The sequence below is a fragment of the Labrus bergylta genome, chromosome 20, assembly GCF_963930695.1.
Source record: "Labrus bergylta chromosome 20, fLabBer1.1, whole genome shotgun sequence".
NCBI lineage: Eukaryota > Metazoa > Chordata > Actinopteri > Labriformes > Labridae > Labrus > Labrus bergylta.
The window spans coordinates 12,471,527-12,489,005 of NC_089214.1; the positions used below are offsets into that span (position 1 = coordinate 12,471,527).

General features: G+C 39.9%; 1 protein-coding gene across 2 annotated transcripts; it reads left to right on the forward strand.

The window, feature by feature from the left end:
- The first annotated feature begins 2,481 nt into the window (after window positions 1-2,481).
- On the forward strand, window positions 2,482-9,941 carry LOC109993000 (suppressor of cytokine signaling 6). Of its 2 annotated transcripts, none has more exons than XM_020645813.3 (3): window positions 2,482-3,104; window positions 3,551-3,620; window positions 4,735-9,941. In XM_020645813.3, the coding sequence occupies exon 3, from the start codon at window positions 4,861-4,863 to the stop codon at window positions 6,478-6,480; it is 1,620 nt and encodes a 539-aa protein (XP_020501469.1). In that variant the 5' UTR covers window positions 2,482-3,104; window positions 3,551-3,620; window positions 4,735-4,860; the 3' UTR covers window positions 6,481-9,941. The 2 variants fall into 2 exon arrangements, with proteins under 2 accessions (XP_020501469.1, XP_020501462.1); XM_020645806.3 differs by having other exon boundaries at window positions 2,482-2,920.
- Window positions 9,942-17,479: the final 7,538 nt, after the last annotated feature.

The window sequence follows — 17,479 nt, forward strand, 5'->3', positions numbered from 1 at the left end:
GGAAGGGGCGAGACTTCTGAGATCAGCTTTGTCAACAACAAAGGGGGAGGAGACGCTAATCTGACTCTTATTTTTGTGTGTAAAAAAGCTGCTACTGATGCCGGGACAGGATTAATTTACATCTTTGTCAAAGTAAATATTAAATATTAAGCACACAGAGCTATTTAAAATACACCGAAAAGTCATTACAGAGGGAAAAAGAAGTTAACTTTTGTAACCTAGCAACAATAAGAGGTGAAACTCTCTGAAACTGAGGTTGTGGGTGCTGCCAGCACAAAAAATCTCCCCTAAAAAAAACGCTGTCTGTGGACAGGCCCTTATTGTTTATATTTTGATTAGCTGAAGGGGTGAGACGTGGATATTGCAGCTCATGCACCCAATCCCTATACTGCACTGACTCTGGCTCCAAGTGACATCATAAGTGAAAGATGTCAGCACCCGTTGGAGGGATATTTTGGCTTCACTTTTGTACAGCTGAAGGAGATGGAGAAGTATTGTCCAGGCTAAGGACCATGCCAAATGGAAGCAATTGCAGGCATGGCGTCCAAATAATTTATGGCTGATGCAGCGTTCATTTGAAATTGAGATTAAACGAAAGGAGCTTTCCCACACGTAGAGGTATCTCATTAAACAGTTTGGCCCACTCCGTGTGTGTAATATCCCATCCTGTCTCGAGATTCAAAGTTTTTAGCTGTGCTTATAATGAAATTCTTTTGGAACTATTGATTTAGATAGAGCGGTCTTTTAAAAGTTTTCGCTCTCTGGTTTTGGAAACAACATGCAGATACCTCATTCAAATGAAACTAAAAGAAATTGTACAGCCTCCCATTAGTAACTGTTTAATTTGTTTATCCTGTCATAACACAACAGACTACTTTGTAACCACAGCTGAACTCTTGTTTTTGCTGTCTGGCAGCAAATATCAACTACACTAAAGTTTGTTTGTCAGGTCTAAATTAGCTTGAAGTGGAACATGGCAACCTTGCTTCCCAGTGTCCTTGGTGCTATAGCTTAGAGCTGCCCCCCCAACAGCCCTCCCCTCCTTTGCCAACACATCAAGCTAAGGCAGCCTGATCAACCCTAATAGGGCCGGGTAATTAGAGTCTTTGCAAGAGCCTGTCTGCATGCGGCTGCCCTAAGCAGGTTGGCGAAGGCCTGCCATACACTTGACAGTGTGGAAAAAACAATGTAATGTTCGTTATATGGACCAAATTAGCCTGGCAGGGGTAAACACAATCTTCTTTAAAACAATACTGACACTAATTAGGCAACCAATGTATCATTCTAAAGTGTGAGTTTAAGTTGTTGTATCAAACGCATGAAAATACTTGGAGAGCTAGCTTGATGTTTTTGGAATACAAATAAGAAAGACTTTACTGCTTAAAGGCTGAGCAATATTTGAGGGGGGCTCAGCAGTTAATGTTTCTCCAGTCATCTGACGTTCGTAGAAACCTGATTATTGCACTTGGGGAAAGTTGAATTCTGCAATTAAACTGTATAGGAATACAAATGTTGGGTAAACAAAACAGACACATCATTTGAAATCTATAGTTTCAGAGGCATGTTCAAAAAAACCTTTCAGAATTACACTGAGAATAAAAGATCGGACTCCATAGAATTGATTGAACACAGTTGGGAGGTAAAATCAATCCTTTTCAGCAATGCTACAAGTGTCACACTAGATCTCCTTATGCTACTTCTTATAATAAAAAAAAGACCAAATAGCTTGGATCAGGCATTTTGAAACCACTGTACTGTGACAGTAGATCAACTCATCAAAGTTATCTTCACACATTTTTGCACGTCATCTGTGATTGCTATAAAATAATCTCATATGACACGGGGAGCTGGTTTATGTTCTTATGGCTTTTATGTTCACTATCAGTGATTATGCAACTTTCTGAAAAAACTACTCCCTGTTTTTTTTTTTTCCTGTAAAGTAATTTCTCTTTCACCTTTTTTTAACTTTAACAATGTCGTATTCTTTTTTATTTATTTTTTTTTAAAGATTTTTTGGGGGCTTCTTGTGCCTTTAATATAGAGATAGGAGAGTGGATAGAGTCAGAAATCAGGGAGATAGAGTGGGAAATGACATGCCAGGGAAAGGAGTCACAGGCTGGATTCGAACCTGGGCCACCTGCTTGGAAGACTAATAGCCTCCATGCATTCTTTTCTGTATTATAAAGTTTCGTTTCTTAACTAAAAAAAAAAAGCCTATGCATGCTTAATTTTCAAGTAAGAGATTTGTTTAGACTGTATTTCTTCATCTTATTTCGTCAGACTAAATAAAACAGCAACTTCATTTTTAATGCAGAAGTTCACAAAGTTCTAGTTTGGTGTTTTCGAAACACCTCCCTCCATGCATGAAAGCCACCCAGCCACTGCACACAACCACATCCTTTTTCTTCATGTGGCAATACTGTAACCACCTTTCAGGAAATATGATCAAATATTTTTCTTTCTTTCTTAACAGCATTTAGCGGTGGATTCTTTTAGGGTGAATATTGCATGATTCATTTTAACTGCAGGTAGCTGATATTTTCCACAACAAAACAATTTCCATTCATTTATATGTCTGAGAGTATTTGTTTTTTTTTTCTTAATTGTTTGAGTGCAAATGTGCACCGGATGTCTCCTGTGATTTGTCTGGCTTTGCCTCTGGGATGCACAAACTTGCTGTAGCTGATGTGCGCGTCTGATTCGCTGCGTCTGAATCTGCTCCCACAATTCAACAGGCAACAAAGGAAGAAAGGAAGAAGGCCGTGAGCTACAAAGTGTTAGCCAACCTGGGGCAGAGAGATGTCACCTTATTGTGTCATTCTAGTCGGCAACATAAACCCGCACATTTAGAGAAGAGTCAAAACCATAGTAAGAGACCCTTTGTGCTTTCGTATGGGCACGGAAGCTGACGAAAGGGAAGGTAATTTGCAATGTTTTTTTTTTTTTGGACAGAAAACGTTCCCAGAGCTAGCTGAGTGGCTGTAGGTAGTAAGCTACGCTAACGTTAGCCAACAATCGCAGAGCCTTGCATGAACGTTTTGTACAAGACACAATGTCAACATCTCTGGGCTATTTCACCCTGTGAGACAAGAAGAAGCGACCGGGTAAGAGGCAGCTTAAGGTGCATGTTTTTAAAAAAAATGTGAAAACATTGTATATTGACTTTGAAAGTAGGAATGCTAACATACTAAGTGGTTATTTAATGTTGTCATTCAAGCAAGACAATGACTGCTGAAGTGGTAGTTTGACGGCTTAAACAACAGACTTAAACTGTATTTTGTGGTCTTTGTTTTTATATTCAGTCATAAAACCTGTAGTTGAAGTAAGTGTAATAGTCAATTTAGTCAATAAGGTGAGAAGCTAAGCTAAAGGCATGCCGCTGTGTCCGGAGGCCCTGCTAACGTTGCATTATTTATAAACACTGTTTCTTATCAGGGTTGTTCAATGTGTCGTTGTGTGGTGTTCCCATTTATTGTCATATATTCAATGAAAGTTCTGAACTCTTCAAACGAGCTTTCTTTTTCTTTTCTTGTTTTTTTCTCCTCCATAGCATCAAATGAAAAGTGGTGGAAGAGGAACTTGACCCATCCAACTGAGTCACCATTTTCCTGCACATAATGGTGAGTAATCAAGAGAGCAGCTGTCTTGATTAACATGCAGCTGGATTTTAGGTGCTTTAAGTGGCACACACAAGATACTGCCTTAAGTTGTATTTTTTTTGCCAGAACTGCCATAGCTGCATAATCACTGATGACTGGCAATGGTTGGTATTAGCTTGTTCATGATATGCAAGTGTGGTCGCTGAACATTGGCACACAGGCACATGTTCTGTGACTTGGCGCTGGATTTAAAGGTCGCACATTGCAGTTAAAATTAATAGTGTCACGTTAAAGTGCTTGTGTGAGGTTGTAAGGCAGCCTGAAGATGCGCAAGTCTGTTTTCAGGAAGCGTAGGTACTGTACCCCTTTCTTTATACATGTGTATATATACATATAAACATGGTCCGTACTAAGTAAAAAAAATAAAAAATGCAATAGGGCAGTGCTGCTGAGCTCACATCAAACCAGTGACAGCTGTGCATGACACATGAAGATATTAATCGTCTATCTATATTTGTGGATCAGCGGCCTCAAGCAGCAGGTGAAACACAGCATTTGATTCAAATATGGACCTTTTTGATTTTGCTTATTCATGTTAATTTTTAAATGAATAGATGTGCCTTGCATTTTATACCTGTCAATACCGTCCTATTAAACCTTTAAGTCAGCTCTTACATTTTTTTATTTTTTTATTTTTTTTAACTCAGTTGTGTTATGAACAATAAGTGTTACAATAAGTGATTAATCCTTTTGTTCATTTTTTATTTAAATAAAAGGGGGTTGGGGCTGTTTTTTTTTTTGTTTTTTTTTTGACCCGAGAAGAGAAGGCATTTGAATTATATTATACTTCGGGAAATTATGACTTTCTCTTCTTGTCATTTCAAAAATTTGAGTAATGGTTAATTGCGAAAGTAATTGTTACATGGAGCACATCAGATTCAGAGCCTATGTTCACCATCTTACTACCTGGGGACTGGGCTAGTTTGCTGCAATCTGCTCTGCTGTTATTAAATTATTTTTTTTCTATGCGCTGTGTGTTACCCTGGATTTTGCATCAATAACTTTCCTATTAATAACCCAATACTATCAGGTATAAATGTATTATCTATAATCATGTTTGTTTCTCTCTCCACAGGGTATGATAGCTCCACTGTTTGCATGACTTGTTTGGTGTGGCCTGATGGGAGGACACTGTGGATAGTACTTTCATCGGGATACCTGGGAAGGCATCCCATGCCCCCACTTTGGAGGGCCTGTCAGAATGAAGAAGATAAGCCTTAAGACCATCCGCAAGTCCCTCAGCATAAAGGGCAAAGAGGAGGGTGACTTTGTCATGCTCCAGCAGCCCTCAGTGACGACTGAGTTTTCGAAGGACGAGTCACTTTTTGGGGGCTGCTACACCAAAGAGCTTTCCGGCTGTGACATCGGTGGCGAGGAGGACAAAGGGGGCCAGAATAAGGGGCGCTCAAAGAGTGAGGGCCTGATGGGGTCACTGAAGAGGAGGCTGTCTGCCAAGCAGAAGGCAAAAGTGAAAGGCAGCTCTTCGGCCATAGGCTCAGCGGATGATGATGACACCTTCTCATCCTCGTCTGTGCCCATCACCTTCAATGAGGTGAAAGCCCAGAGACCCCTTAGATCGTCATCCCTACGTAGTCACCATTACAGCCCCTCGCCATGGCCTCTTCGTCCCGTTAACTCTGATGAAGCATGCATCAAGATGGAAGTAAAAGTTAAAGCCATGGTTCACTCCCCGAGCCCCAGTCCCAACTTAAACGGTGTCCGGAAAGAATTTCATGATTTCCAGATGGAAGGGCTCTTTCAAGACCAAGCAGAATCCTTAAAGAATCTCCAGCAGCCACAGAACGGTGAGCTGCATCTAAATATAGATGAAAATGATGTGCCTGACGTGCTGGGGTTGACTCCCCAGGACTACATCCAGTACACAATGCCTTTAGATGAGGGAATGTATCCAGAAGGGTCCCACTCCTGCTGCTTGGACAGCTCCTCTCCCATGGAGGTGGGTACAGAAGCAGACAATGCATCCCTTCACACTGACCAGGGACAGGAGGAGCATGAACTGGTTAGTGGGCTGCCTCCAGATCTCTTCATGGAAACCTCAGTTAATAGTCTTCTCATCGGTTCCGCTGGTCTGATGCTCCAAAGCTCGAGAGTCGAGGTCCCACCTCCGCTCTCTCCTCTCCTGCCGCCCATAACAAGTAACGGTAATTCGTTACTAATTCCCAGGACTTTTTCAGGGTTCAGTTCTTCAGACAGCCAGGTAGCCGAGAGAGTAAGACACCACCTCAACTTTGACCCAAATTCAGCTCCTGGGGTTAGTCGAGTGTACGACTCTGTCCAGAGCAGTGGGCCCATGGTTGTTACCAGTCTGACGGAGGAGCTGAAGAAGCTGGCGAGGCAGGGCTGGTACTGGGGCCCCATCACACGCTGGGAGGCGGAGGAGAAGCTGGTCAACTTGGCAGACGGCTCATTCCTCGTGAGAGACAGCTCAGATGACAGGTACCTGCTCAGTCTGAGTTTCAGGTCACAGAACAAAACCCTGCACACCCGCATTGAACACTCCAACGGACGCTTCAGCTTCTATGAGCAGCCTGACGTGGAGGGGCACACATCCATCGTCGACTTAATCGAACATTCTATCAAAGACTCCGAGAATGGAGCTTTTTGCTATTCCAGGTCTCGGTTACCAGGGTCTGCAACTTATCCTGTCAGACTAACCAACCCAGTGTCTCGGTTTATGCAAGTGCGCTCCCTGCAGTACCTTTGTCGCTTTGTCATCAGACAATACACAAGGATAGACCTGATCCAGAAACTGCCCTTGCCTAACAAGATGAAAGATTATCTGCAGGAGAAGCACTACTGAGGACCCAGAGATAAGGCAGTGGTAGCAATTTGCACTTTTGTGTTCAGTTAAGAGATTTAAACAAGGTTTACAGATAACCACAGTTTGGAGATGTTAGCTTCCGGTGGCTCTTGATTTGTGTCCAGGTGACTCTGTCACTGTTCAGTCCTCCATTCCACTGATCTGGGTGTTTTGGTTTTTTTTGCTCGATGATTATAGTAGGCTCCACTTCCAGAAACATTGTCCAGTACATAGCTTCTGCAAAAACAAAGCAGACGTATACAGCCAAGTTAGTGTAGCATACATCACGTTCAGAATTTAGAATTGGTTTGTGATGTATGGTGAAATGTAAACATCCAGGTCTGCAATAAGAGCAGATTTAATGATAAAAAACTCAATTTTGGGCCTGAAAAAAATCTAAATTCTACTCTTAATTTAAAATTCCATTGAATTTGTATCCACTAAATTCATTAAATGTTTCAAAGATGAGGTTTAAGTTTTGAGAAGTATTGATGCAATGAAGTATTTATATCTGATTTCCAGAATTCTGCAGACTGACTGACCAATTTTGATCATCTTTTGCTCTTATTACTTGTCAAATTGTGCGTTTTAACCATCTTTTTAAGAACGATCAGATCGCAAGCGAGAACTTCATTCTGAATTTATACTATGCAATCATAAGATATATTAATAGCAAGGCTAGGTTTCATCGTATAACAAGTAGTGATCGGTAACTCGTGTTTTTCATGTTAACAAAATTTTCCACTAATTGGCATACAGGATCTTCCTCAAGGATTATTTGCTCATGCCTTGACATCAACCAAATAACAGTTAAAAATGAATGTGATGTAGATTGGGCCAGTTAGTTTTGATTTTAACATTCAGGTCTATTTTCTTACAAACTCGTTCTCTTTGAAGTTTTGAGGGTTTTCCAAATCCAAAACATTAACAACACTTTGTTGCAAAAGATGTTCAAAATGTGCCAGTTTGTGAGAAGGTTTGGACGCTTTGGTCAGAGGTAGAAGAATAGCCTTAAAATATGTGGCTGCACGTAGCCATTATATATCATGCAAGCCTATAGGTACTTACAATGCTGGATTTTAATGTGCTGTTTGTTGAAACAGCATCACATTGATGTATACACCTCTTTGGAATATGTAAAATCTTTCTGCATTAGGAATGTTACAAAAACTGCACTGCAGCTCAGGCCTAACAACGTTGTCACTATCTGTAATGCTTGTATCTGCATGTAGTAAAGGCTTTAAGACTGTCATTTAAAGGCACTGTAGAGTTACTCTTGATGAGAGAAGATTGAACGATTTTGGCTGTGTTGTTCAAGCGCAACTGAGTAAAAGGCTGTTTAATGCACAATTGCATTTACCTTAGGCAGTTTATAACAAAAGAAAATTAACCTTAACTAAAAAAAGCAGAACTCAAGTCAATTGATTCCTATTTATATCTGTAAAAGTGGCTGATGTCTAGTCTATTAATGCTAGCAATGAGCTGGAGTCAGATCAAAGAATCCCAAAAATGGTGTGAGCTTTGGTAAAAGGACTTGGGCAAAGCCAGGGTTAAGTCCTCTTTGCCATATTGGAGTGACGCCAGGGTTTCAGGATATGACAAAAAGTTCCGTCACAGCTGCTGCACGGCTGCATCATCAGTGTCACGGGTTTCAAGGACATTTTAAGAAACATAAAAGCATACAGTTTTTTTTTTTTTTTTACCATTGCTTATCACACTGTCCCCACAGAGCTGCACTGCCCCTCAGATTGTCTCGACATGGCTGTATGTGCCAGAGTAAAGGGAAGAGCACACAGTATGCTACGCAAGTGCTTTATATGGATACAGTGACAGGGAATTGTGTTTTTCACCTTATGAATGAGCATCTTTTTTGACATCAGTGTCCTTAAAAGTATTTGGGAAATGGGCTCTCAGACAAGTTTGGTAGGTTGTTAGCGAATAGTTCTAGTTTTAGTGAGCAGGATGTGTCTGCGTCTGAGGAAGTTACCATGAATCTAGCACAGCAAAAAATTAGATAGGAACTTTGAACGGTGTTGCATGTTTAAAGACTTAGCATTTAAAAAGCTTTGAGTTGTATAGGAATGAAGGATCTAGGTTGTGTGTGTTTGGCTGTGTAGAGGGATGTTTTTTTTCTGTCACAAAACATTGGCTGGACATTCTGTTTCAAGAGATGTATTTTTTCCTTTTAAAATCCTGATGTGAGTTTGTTTCTTTGTGACATTTTCCATCTGGGGAATGGGGCTGTACAAAAAGGAATGTACGCTTGTTTGAGGTTTCCATTTTATCTGCCTGAAGAACAGTTTCAGAAAGCATGAGAATTATCTAAAAAAAATACATTGACACCTTTTTGCACTTGAATATTCTCATCATTTGACATGCTTGGATCTTCTCCAGCCTAGAGTTGTCCTTCAGATGGCCTTTAAAAAAAAGAAGTAAAGAAATAGAGTCACACATTCGTCCTTATGTGTTCATTCAGCTGTTTCGATTAACTGGTATTGTTTGTGTCATATCTGTGGGATATAAAGGGTAAGGCACCAGCATCAAATATCAAAGCCTCTGTTTATGCTCTCGGCTGTCAAGGAATGGGATCATGTCAAGAATGTGGATATGAATTTACTTTTGTGTGTGTGTGTGTGTGTGTGTGTGTGTGTGTGTATGCTTTTCAGTTGAAATGTGAAAGTAAAATTATAGTCTGATTTAATACAACTGTATTTGCATTTTAGTTTGCCATTTGTCGTCCTAATTTGACAAGCAGGAACCAGTTTCATATGGTGTTGCTGCTAGGATGTTTCTAAATACTCATTTAGTTTATTATTTAGCATTATTGCTTTCAATGTTTGATTCCAGAGGTTGAAGCTTGTTGGGACTGCTGAAGCGTTTTGCATTAACAGCTGTTAAGCACTTAACAAGCTCTAACATGGTCTTTTTGTGCATCTCGGTGAGTGAAGGTGATTGTTTACATTATGTCTGGAAATGCCCCTCCCCCCTTTTTTCCCCCTCCTTGTTTCCCCTCTCTCACATGAACATCTTGGTACCATTTTGAATCTCTCTTTTTTTTTTTTTTTTTCATTTTAATGTGTTTTACACATTTGTGCTGCTCATGGATATGATTGCCTTTCTTGTATTTAACAATGGGGAACTAGAATGTCACCAATGCAGATGTATGTACACATAATGGCTTTGGTTATCATCTTGGGAGAGCAAAGCAGATTTTTGCAATTTGTTAACAACCGTAGTCGGTTAAAAGAGCATTAGAAGCTATTAGTAAACCCTCAGTAGAATAACCGGTTCACTCCAGTTTACATTGGTTGTCAACTTTCCAAAGTAGATGGTCTTTTTGTATTTTTTCTTTTGGGAAAAAAATCAACAGTGATTTTATTGCACACTTTGGATACAGTTCAAGAGTTTTTTTGTATCTGCCAATAATAAATTATAAATAAACTATATTCTAAAAAATAAAATCTCCTTGAATATTCTTTTATGAATGATGTTAAAATGTGCTTTCCTGCTGTCAATTGTTCCTTGCATACAGAGTCTGAGTCATATCATAGCTCGGAGCTAGCGACGCACTCCACAAGAGCCTGATCATGCTTGAAGTTGTGTTAATAGATAAAATCACGGAGGTCTCTAAGAGTTTCTTTCCACAGTGGAGTACAAATTGGCAGCTAATCCCAGAGCTCTGGTAGCCTAATTTACAAAGACAATCCAGGCGATCTTTAAATACAACTGAGTGAAGCGGAGACTCTGGGGAAACATTAGAAGCCTTGCAACCATTCTCGCTTCAACTTCACTTTAAGTCGCCTCTGGAGAAACACAGAGATCTTGCTCTCTTAGGGGGAGGAGAAGATGTGGGGGGGGGGGGGGGGGTTGGGTAATCGTGTCAGGTTTTGGACTTTGGACTGGATCTGCTGCAACATGGTCCCGCATGATGATGAGGAGGAAGGCTTTGTTAACTGCTGTGTCTGACAGGCCTCTCCAGGCATCTGAGGTGAAGACACACAACTGTTTACTCCCTCTGCCCGGGTTCGGGATGATTTATTCATGGCACACACACTGGTGGTCACATGTCATAGGGAGTTGCCTCCATCATAAAAGGACTTCTCTCTGCCTTTCACTGTAACTTTTCTTTTTTATATATATTTTTTTAAATTCCCAGCAATTCAAACAGCTTTTATTCCGAATTTAGCAGGAGGGTTTCAACTTTGCTAAGAGAGTGCAACTTGTCATGAAGTGACACGGCATCTCAGCAGGTTTGGGTTTGTCTGCAAACATTGTGCTGCTCACTTACTCATACTCAGGATGTTGCCTACTTTCCCAGAGTGCTTTTCTTGTCTTTGAAGTAAGGCTGTCAGTCCACAATATGTCAAATCGGTTGCTGCTTCAGCAAACATCGAAATGATTTTAGTGAAAATATCAGAGAAAGAAATTGCATAATTTTTTTAGCCTGCCAGTTTTGCCTGGTGTACTGTAATCTGGGCCTCAGGCAAGATTTTGGACAAGAGCCCATTTGCCTATTGTCCTGTCTGTTCATCAACGCCGTTATACTAAATCAAACAAGGTCTTGGGTTCATTTGTCAGTTTGATTCATACAAGGTGCAATGAGAAAGAATGGATCACCAGGAATTGATGGCATTCATCCTGAGGTATAGTTTAAATTCTGGAGTATCTTAGGTCCCCTACTGCTTGAAATGTTTAAAACTTTGATCCAGAAAGGATCTTTTGGAAGAGATGTAAATACAGCCCTAGTAACACTACTCTTAAAAAAAGACAAGGATGCCAGTAACTGTGCCAGCTACCGCCCTTTGTCTTTATTAAATGCAGATGAGAAACTATTTTCTAAGGTGCTCTCAACTCGTCTTGAGAAATACTTGCCTAAATTGATACATCCTGACCAAAACGGATTCGTCAAAAAGCATCTATCGGCTGACAGCTTACGGCGTCTATTACATATTCTAGAGCATTCTGATCATCTTTTATCTTCAGCCATACTGTCAGTCGATGCAGAAAAAGCTTTTGACCGTCTTGAATGGCCCTTTTTATGGTGTGTACTAAATCATATGGGTTTTGGCTTTTATCAACATGGTTAAAACAATATATGCAAACCCCTCTGCAAGTGTAGTCACTGGCAATATTTGTTCTTCTCCCTTCAAAATAAGTCGAAGCAGTCGTCAAGGTGATCCAGTCTCTTCAATGTTGTTTATTTTGTCACTTGAGCCACTGGCCACTGTTCTATTAGGACATCACAAAACATCACACCAATAATACTTAAATCTACCAAGCATCATATATTACTCTTTGCTGATGACATCCTCTTATTTTTCTCTGATATAAAGAATTCACTTCCACCTATACTATAAACTGGACCAAGTCTGCGCTTCTACCTATAAATCAAGCTAGTAGAGACGAATGCGCACATTTCAATATACCAGTGGTCTCTTAGTTTAAATACTTAGGAATAAACATATTTCCATGCCTTAAAAAAACTGTTTATAAGAATTATGCCAGCACTCGGAACATGCTTAAAAATGATATGGAGAGATGGCATAACTTACCTATTTTTCTCTCCGGCAGAATCTCAATAATTAAAATGAATGTACTTCCTAGGTCAAATTTCTGTAGTTACATGTTACCCCTAGCACCTCCTCCAAAGTATTCGGATAAAATACACAGCATCATCACAAGATTTTTATGGAAAGGATGACGTCCTAAAATAAAACTTGCTAATTTACAAAGAAAGAAGGAGTTAGGAGTCCCTAACTTTAAATTGTATTTTCAGGCACTCTCCCTTCATCCCATTATAAATTGGTTTAATGACAATATTTCTATATACCATGGATCAAAATTGAGAGGGACCTGGTAGCTCCAGCTGCGTTGAGAGACATTTTGTTTAATCAGCTCTCAATTAGTAAATGCATAAGTAAGTATGGTGAAATAATAAGTTATGCAATTGAAAATCTGAGAAAAATTGAAAAGTTATATAAGTGGAAAACTAAATGGCATGCCAGCACACCATTATTCTATAACAGCTCTCTGAGGTCTGGAGGATCACATTTTTTTTTTTAAATCAGTGCTCTGAGTCAGGAATACATTGTCTGGGTGACATCATGGGTACGTCTGGATTAAGAAACTTTCAGGATTTAAAAGAAACATATAAATGATCAACCAATACTTTCTTTTTGTTTTTACAACTACGTTCTGCCATACGTGCTGCTAATATTCCGGTTGACCAGCCACCTGTTGTTCATCCAGTCATGATATGTATTAAGAAACTTTTACTTCTACCTAAAGGACATGTCTCACTGATTTATAATACCTTATTGGAAAAAATACAAACTCCCTTAGCAATTGTATCAAAATGGAACAAAGACTGCTCTGAGTCATCTATAAACTGGACAAATGTTTGGAGAAATACATCGCATTCATCGCAAAATCTAAAATTATAAATTAACAAACTTGTATTTCATTTATCAAACCTATTTAACACCTATACAGCGTTACAGAATGCATATTGATAGTTCCCCAAACTGCTCCTTATATGAGTTAAATATGAAAACTCCAGGTTTGCAGGGTTGTGTTGTCATCCTCTTCTTTTTTTTTATTTATTTTATTTTTGCATTGTACTTATGACAATGAAATGGATGTATGAATTACTACCTAATTAATTTATCGGATGATATACACCAGTAAAGGCTGTCAAAATAAAGAAAAAGTTGGTCAAAAAAAAGAAAAAAGAAAAGAAAGAAGGGATCAAAAAGAGCATTTTATTTCAATATACTTGGAATTATGCTAAAAGACTTCATGTCAAGTGTCAAATTATAGGCCTACCTTGCTAATGTCTCTCCATCAAACATTTAACTAACGCCAGCATCCACTTAGCTGACATTAGCACAAGAGCAATTTACGTAAAAACAGCTATCCTGGCCCATGTTAGAATTTGCCATAAGTACATTTAGCTGCAGTACTTCTTAAATTAACAAGCTTTATTTTGTTTAGTCCTTTGAGTAACTAAAGACTCAAGACAAGTTGTGGCTAATGAAATGCGATACACCTAACTTACAAATACTCTTGCCCAAGAGTCAATCCAATTTTACATGGAATCTGCAGGTTTTGTTGTCTTTTTACACTCCATATAAAGTAAGAATATTTGCCTGAATGGGTTCATAAGCTAGTTTAGGAGTTGTTAATACAGGAAAGTTGTAGGCTTGCTAGCAGTTTCCATCATTTTTCTGTCTGCGCTAAACTCAGCTAACAGGCTCCTGCCTCGTGGCCTTCAGACATGAAGACACGATCTTCTCAACCTCCTGTTAGCAAAAAAGCCAACTTGCAAATTCCCCAGTGATTCTTTAAAACTTTATAACTTTTCTTTAGCACAGCAGTAACAAGCTGAGAACACAACTTCCCATATTATCACATTTTAAGCAGATATGATGAACTCCCGAGGAAAGTGTTGCTAATTTACACATCTGGAGGCAACCAGATTCATTCAGTTGTAGCCTAGTCTTAGCTGCCTGGTGAATGTGTCCATTATATCTCCTGTAGCTCTGTTTTTATGAGCTATTTGCTTTGTCAGAGACAGGACTTCAATCAACTATTTGGGCTTTTTGCACAGGCTGCTACTAGTTGCACATTTTCGTTCATAGGTGCTTGAAATTGAAATAAGTGTAATATTATGTAATTCATTTGATAGGAGCATAAGAGAGGAATAAGTCCAGCAAAAACTTTAGCAAACTTTAGCAAACTGTGTAACTTGCAAAAAATGAAAAAGTATTGGCAACATTTTGATACTGAAACATTGTGCACACACAAAAAAGTATGCTGTTGTTGTGAATGCATTTTTGCAACAAAATCAGTGTTCATGCAATTTTGAAATACTTTAAATTTTGACTTTGAACATGCATCTCCTTTTTGATTCCTTAAAGAATTAGGCTTAAAAGACTTGTTTATGTTAAAAACATACACAACAATATAACATCTGTATGATACTGTATTGTAATCTGCACACAAAACTTAATCCCACGCCTACATAAATCAGTGCCCCATTAGGGACAACCCAGTCAGAAATGTCTGGACACACCCCTGCTACTCTTCAAATGTGTCTCTTTTGCTTCTTCTGTTGTCCTTCTGCTTTTTGGTTATAAGCAGGTAGGAATATGGTGTAAGAGCTTTCTCTATAAAAACAAGCGCAGACAGTGAACCAAAACAGTAACAGTGTTTGAGAAAATAGTTGAAAAAAAAATTGTTTTCAAAGTCATTTAAAAGATTAGTAAAAATATATTAATTGTAGCTAAATACATCTCACCTGCTTGTTGAAGTGAATCGAGGAATAGCAGATTCCAGTCTAGCTCTTCAGTATTTTCTTTCCACTGGACTGCAGTTAATTATCATTGGGATCATACATTTTGGCTGTAAATCTTTATCCAAAGGCATAAAGAGTAAATACAGTGTTTGCATTCCTTTCAGTGCATAATGTCCTCACAAAAGTGCTCATTTGTGAGCAAATTTCTTCTCAGTGTGGCTCTTAGTTTGAAACTGTTTACTCTGGAGAATCCATCCGTCACATGTCTGCTGTCTCAGATTGATTATCCATTTCTGCCATCTGGTGCGCTGCGTGGTGCACCCATTTTTCACCTACAAACAGGGATGATGTTGACAGCTTGAATTAGCCAGCAAACATATATATCGCTTTAAATTGTCATGCCAGGAAAACATCAGTGGGTCTAGCTGGTAATGACAAAGCTGGGGTTACCTGCTGGCAACAGATGTCTTTCAGTCCAGAGTGGAAGGTTCAGCTCTATTAATGCTTGTGATCCCGTGCCAGCAGTATCCACGCACCAACGAGACCCTCTCTTTCTCCATCTATCATGCATTAGACGCCTCTGAACCCCAATTAGCCCAGCTAGAGAAGGGACTACCATCATCATTACCAGGTCCCCTCTGAAACAACTGCTCATCATGGCATTTGGGTGTGATCATCCTTCACAGTTTCTTAGAATTCTTTCGAGTGCATATTTGTTAAAGTTCGGTTTTGGTAGCTCCCACTTTGTGGCTCTCACTGTCAGGCTGTATGCCATCAGATCAAAATACCTTTCATCATGGTGCTCCTCCAAAAAGCAAAAATATCTCTCTCACACCAAGTGAAGATAGAATTTAGCAAACAAAGTGGATCAAACTGTGAGCACAGAGATGCCAGCCTTAGTTACTCTTTCAGGGAGAGAGGAAGCACTTCACGATTCTTAAGGAGGGAGCATGCTTAATGACCAGAAATGGCCGATCCAGATGGCCCCAGCTCCAGGGTAGCGGCATAGAAGAAGCCGGCCAGTTTGATATGAGATTGATAATCTGTCAAGAAAATCACTCCTTTTGTGAGGGTCACATTCTTCAAATTTGATATGATTTCCATGCAATTCTTTTGAACTAAAAATGCTGTTATTGTTTCTACTTTCTGGAAGCAGGAGAAAGCCTAAATTAGCCAGCTCATACCTATAACCTTTGCACCTATAATTGCAACAAGTATAGGCGCACAGTCATTGAATAACAATATGCAGGAATAATGTGTTTATATGCATGTGTGCATGTGCAGACTGAAGGCCGAGGGGAGTCGTAAGACGGTCATAATTATGTCATTTAAAAGAATGACATCTGGAGCTCAGGCGCCACCGAGTAACAAAGAGTTCCCACCTCCTTTCCTCCTTTGCCCCCTGTGACAGTGACAATCTACTCACATCCCCCAACAATCTGCCCATTCCTCACGAGGGAGCGAGGTGTGAGTGGCTGCGGTGTGAAGGTGGTTCGAAGGGGGGGGGGGGGGGAGGAGGGTGAACAGGTGGCGGCCATCAGGAAATGGATGGGGAATGTTTTGAATGGGAAACTTGCCTCCATTCCTCACGGAGTACCTGGGAGTCTGCCCTTCAACGGTGGTCCAAGAGGCACAGCGAGGACAGGGAGAGATGAAATGAGAACAGGTGGTGGTTTGTCGTTTTGCAAGGAATGGAGTTCCCCCTGTAGATCTGCCAATACACAGCCAATAGAACGGTGCGGACCACACCTTCTCAATAGGGAACGCCCCCCTGCTGCTTGATGCTCTCGAATATCCTCTCATTGTTTTGAGACAAAAAGACACAAATAAAAGACACAAATAAAAGACACAAAAGCTGACAATTTAGAATCCTTGATTATTTTTTAGACAGATGCAAATGGGCATTTTCCATTCCTATTATCCAACCAATCAATCAAACCCTTTTTTTTAACATAGGTCCAAAATCCCAACATAAGGTTTCCCATGGCACTTAACAAAAATAGTGTAAACCTATTCATTGTTCACATTGTATTATTCACAGAGACACACATTGAACTCACCATGAGCAGACACTTGGCAACAGTGGCAATGAAAAACTTCCTTTGAACCGGCAGAAACCTTTAAGCAGAACCAGGCTGATTGGTAGACATCCATCTACCATGGTTGGGTTGACGGAGAAAGTCAGAGGGAGAGCAAGAAAAAGATAAATGGTTAGAGACGGACAAACACCAGCAAAAATAATCCAACTAAAAAGAAAACTACAGAAAGTATGACATAATACAAATTCTCCCTGGAGGAGTCACCTCATGCACAGAAGCAGGCTCTTAGTGACAGCTATCGCAGAACAAGAGAGCATGGAAAACCCCTGGGGAAGACACAAAGTTAGTAACATGAATACAACAAAACATGCAGCATGGAAGGAAAAGAACAATGCGCAATTAATGACATACCTGGCTTCAATCTGTTTTTGGTCAAGGGCCAAACTGCTTTCATTTTGTACTTTGATTGAACCACAGTCACACTCACGACTCTTTGAACTTCCATTGTCCCACATGTGCTCTCTCATCCAAGATGTTGCATTGTAATTAACAGCTTCCCCCACCTCTGAGTGGGCCTTACTCGGCAGCCCCCCCCTCTTCTACAGCCTCATCCTTCTATTATTTTCTCCTTTTTTTTTTGTCTTACGGTGGGTGAATGTTTTGG

Excerpts from the sequence above, each read along its gene's own strand:
- LOC109993000 (XM_020645813.3), top strand. The coding sequence starts at position 4,861 with ATGAAGAAGATAAGCCTTAAGACCATCCGCAAGTCCCTCAGCATAAAG.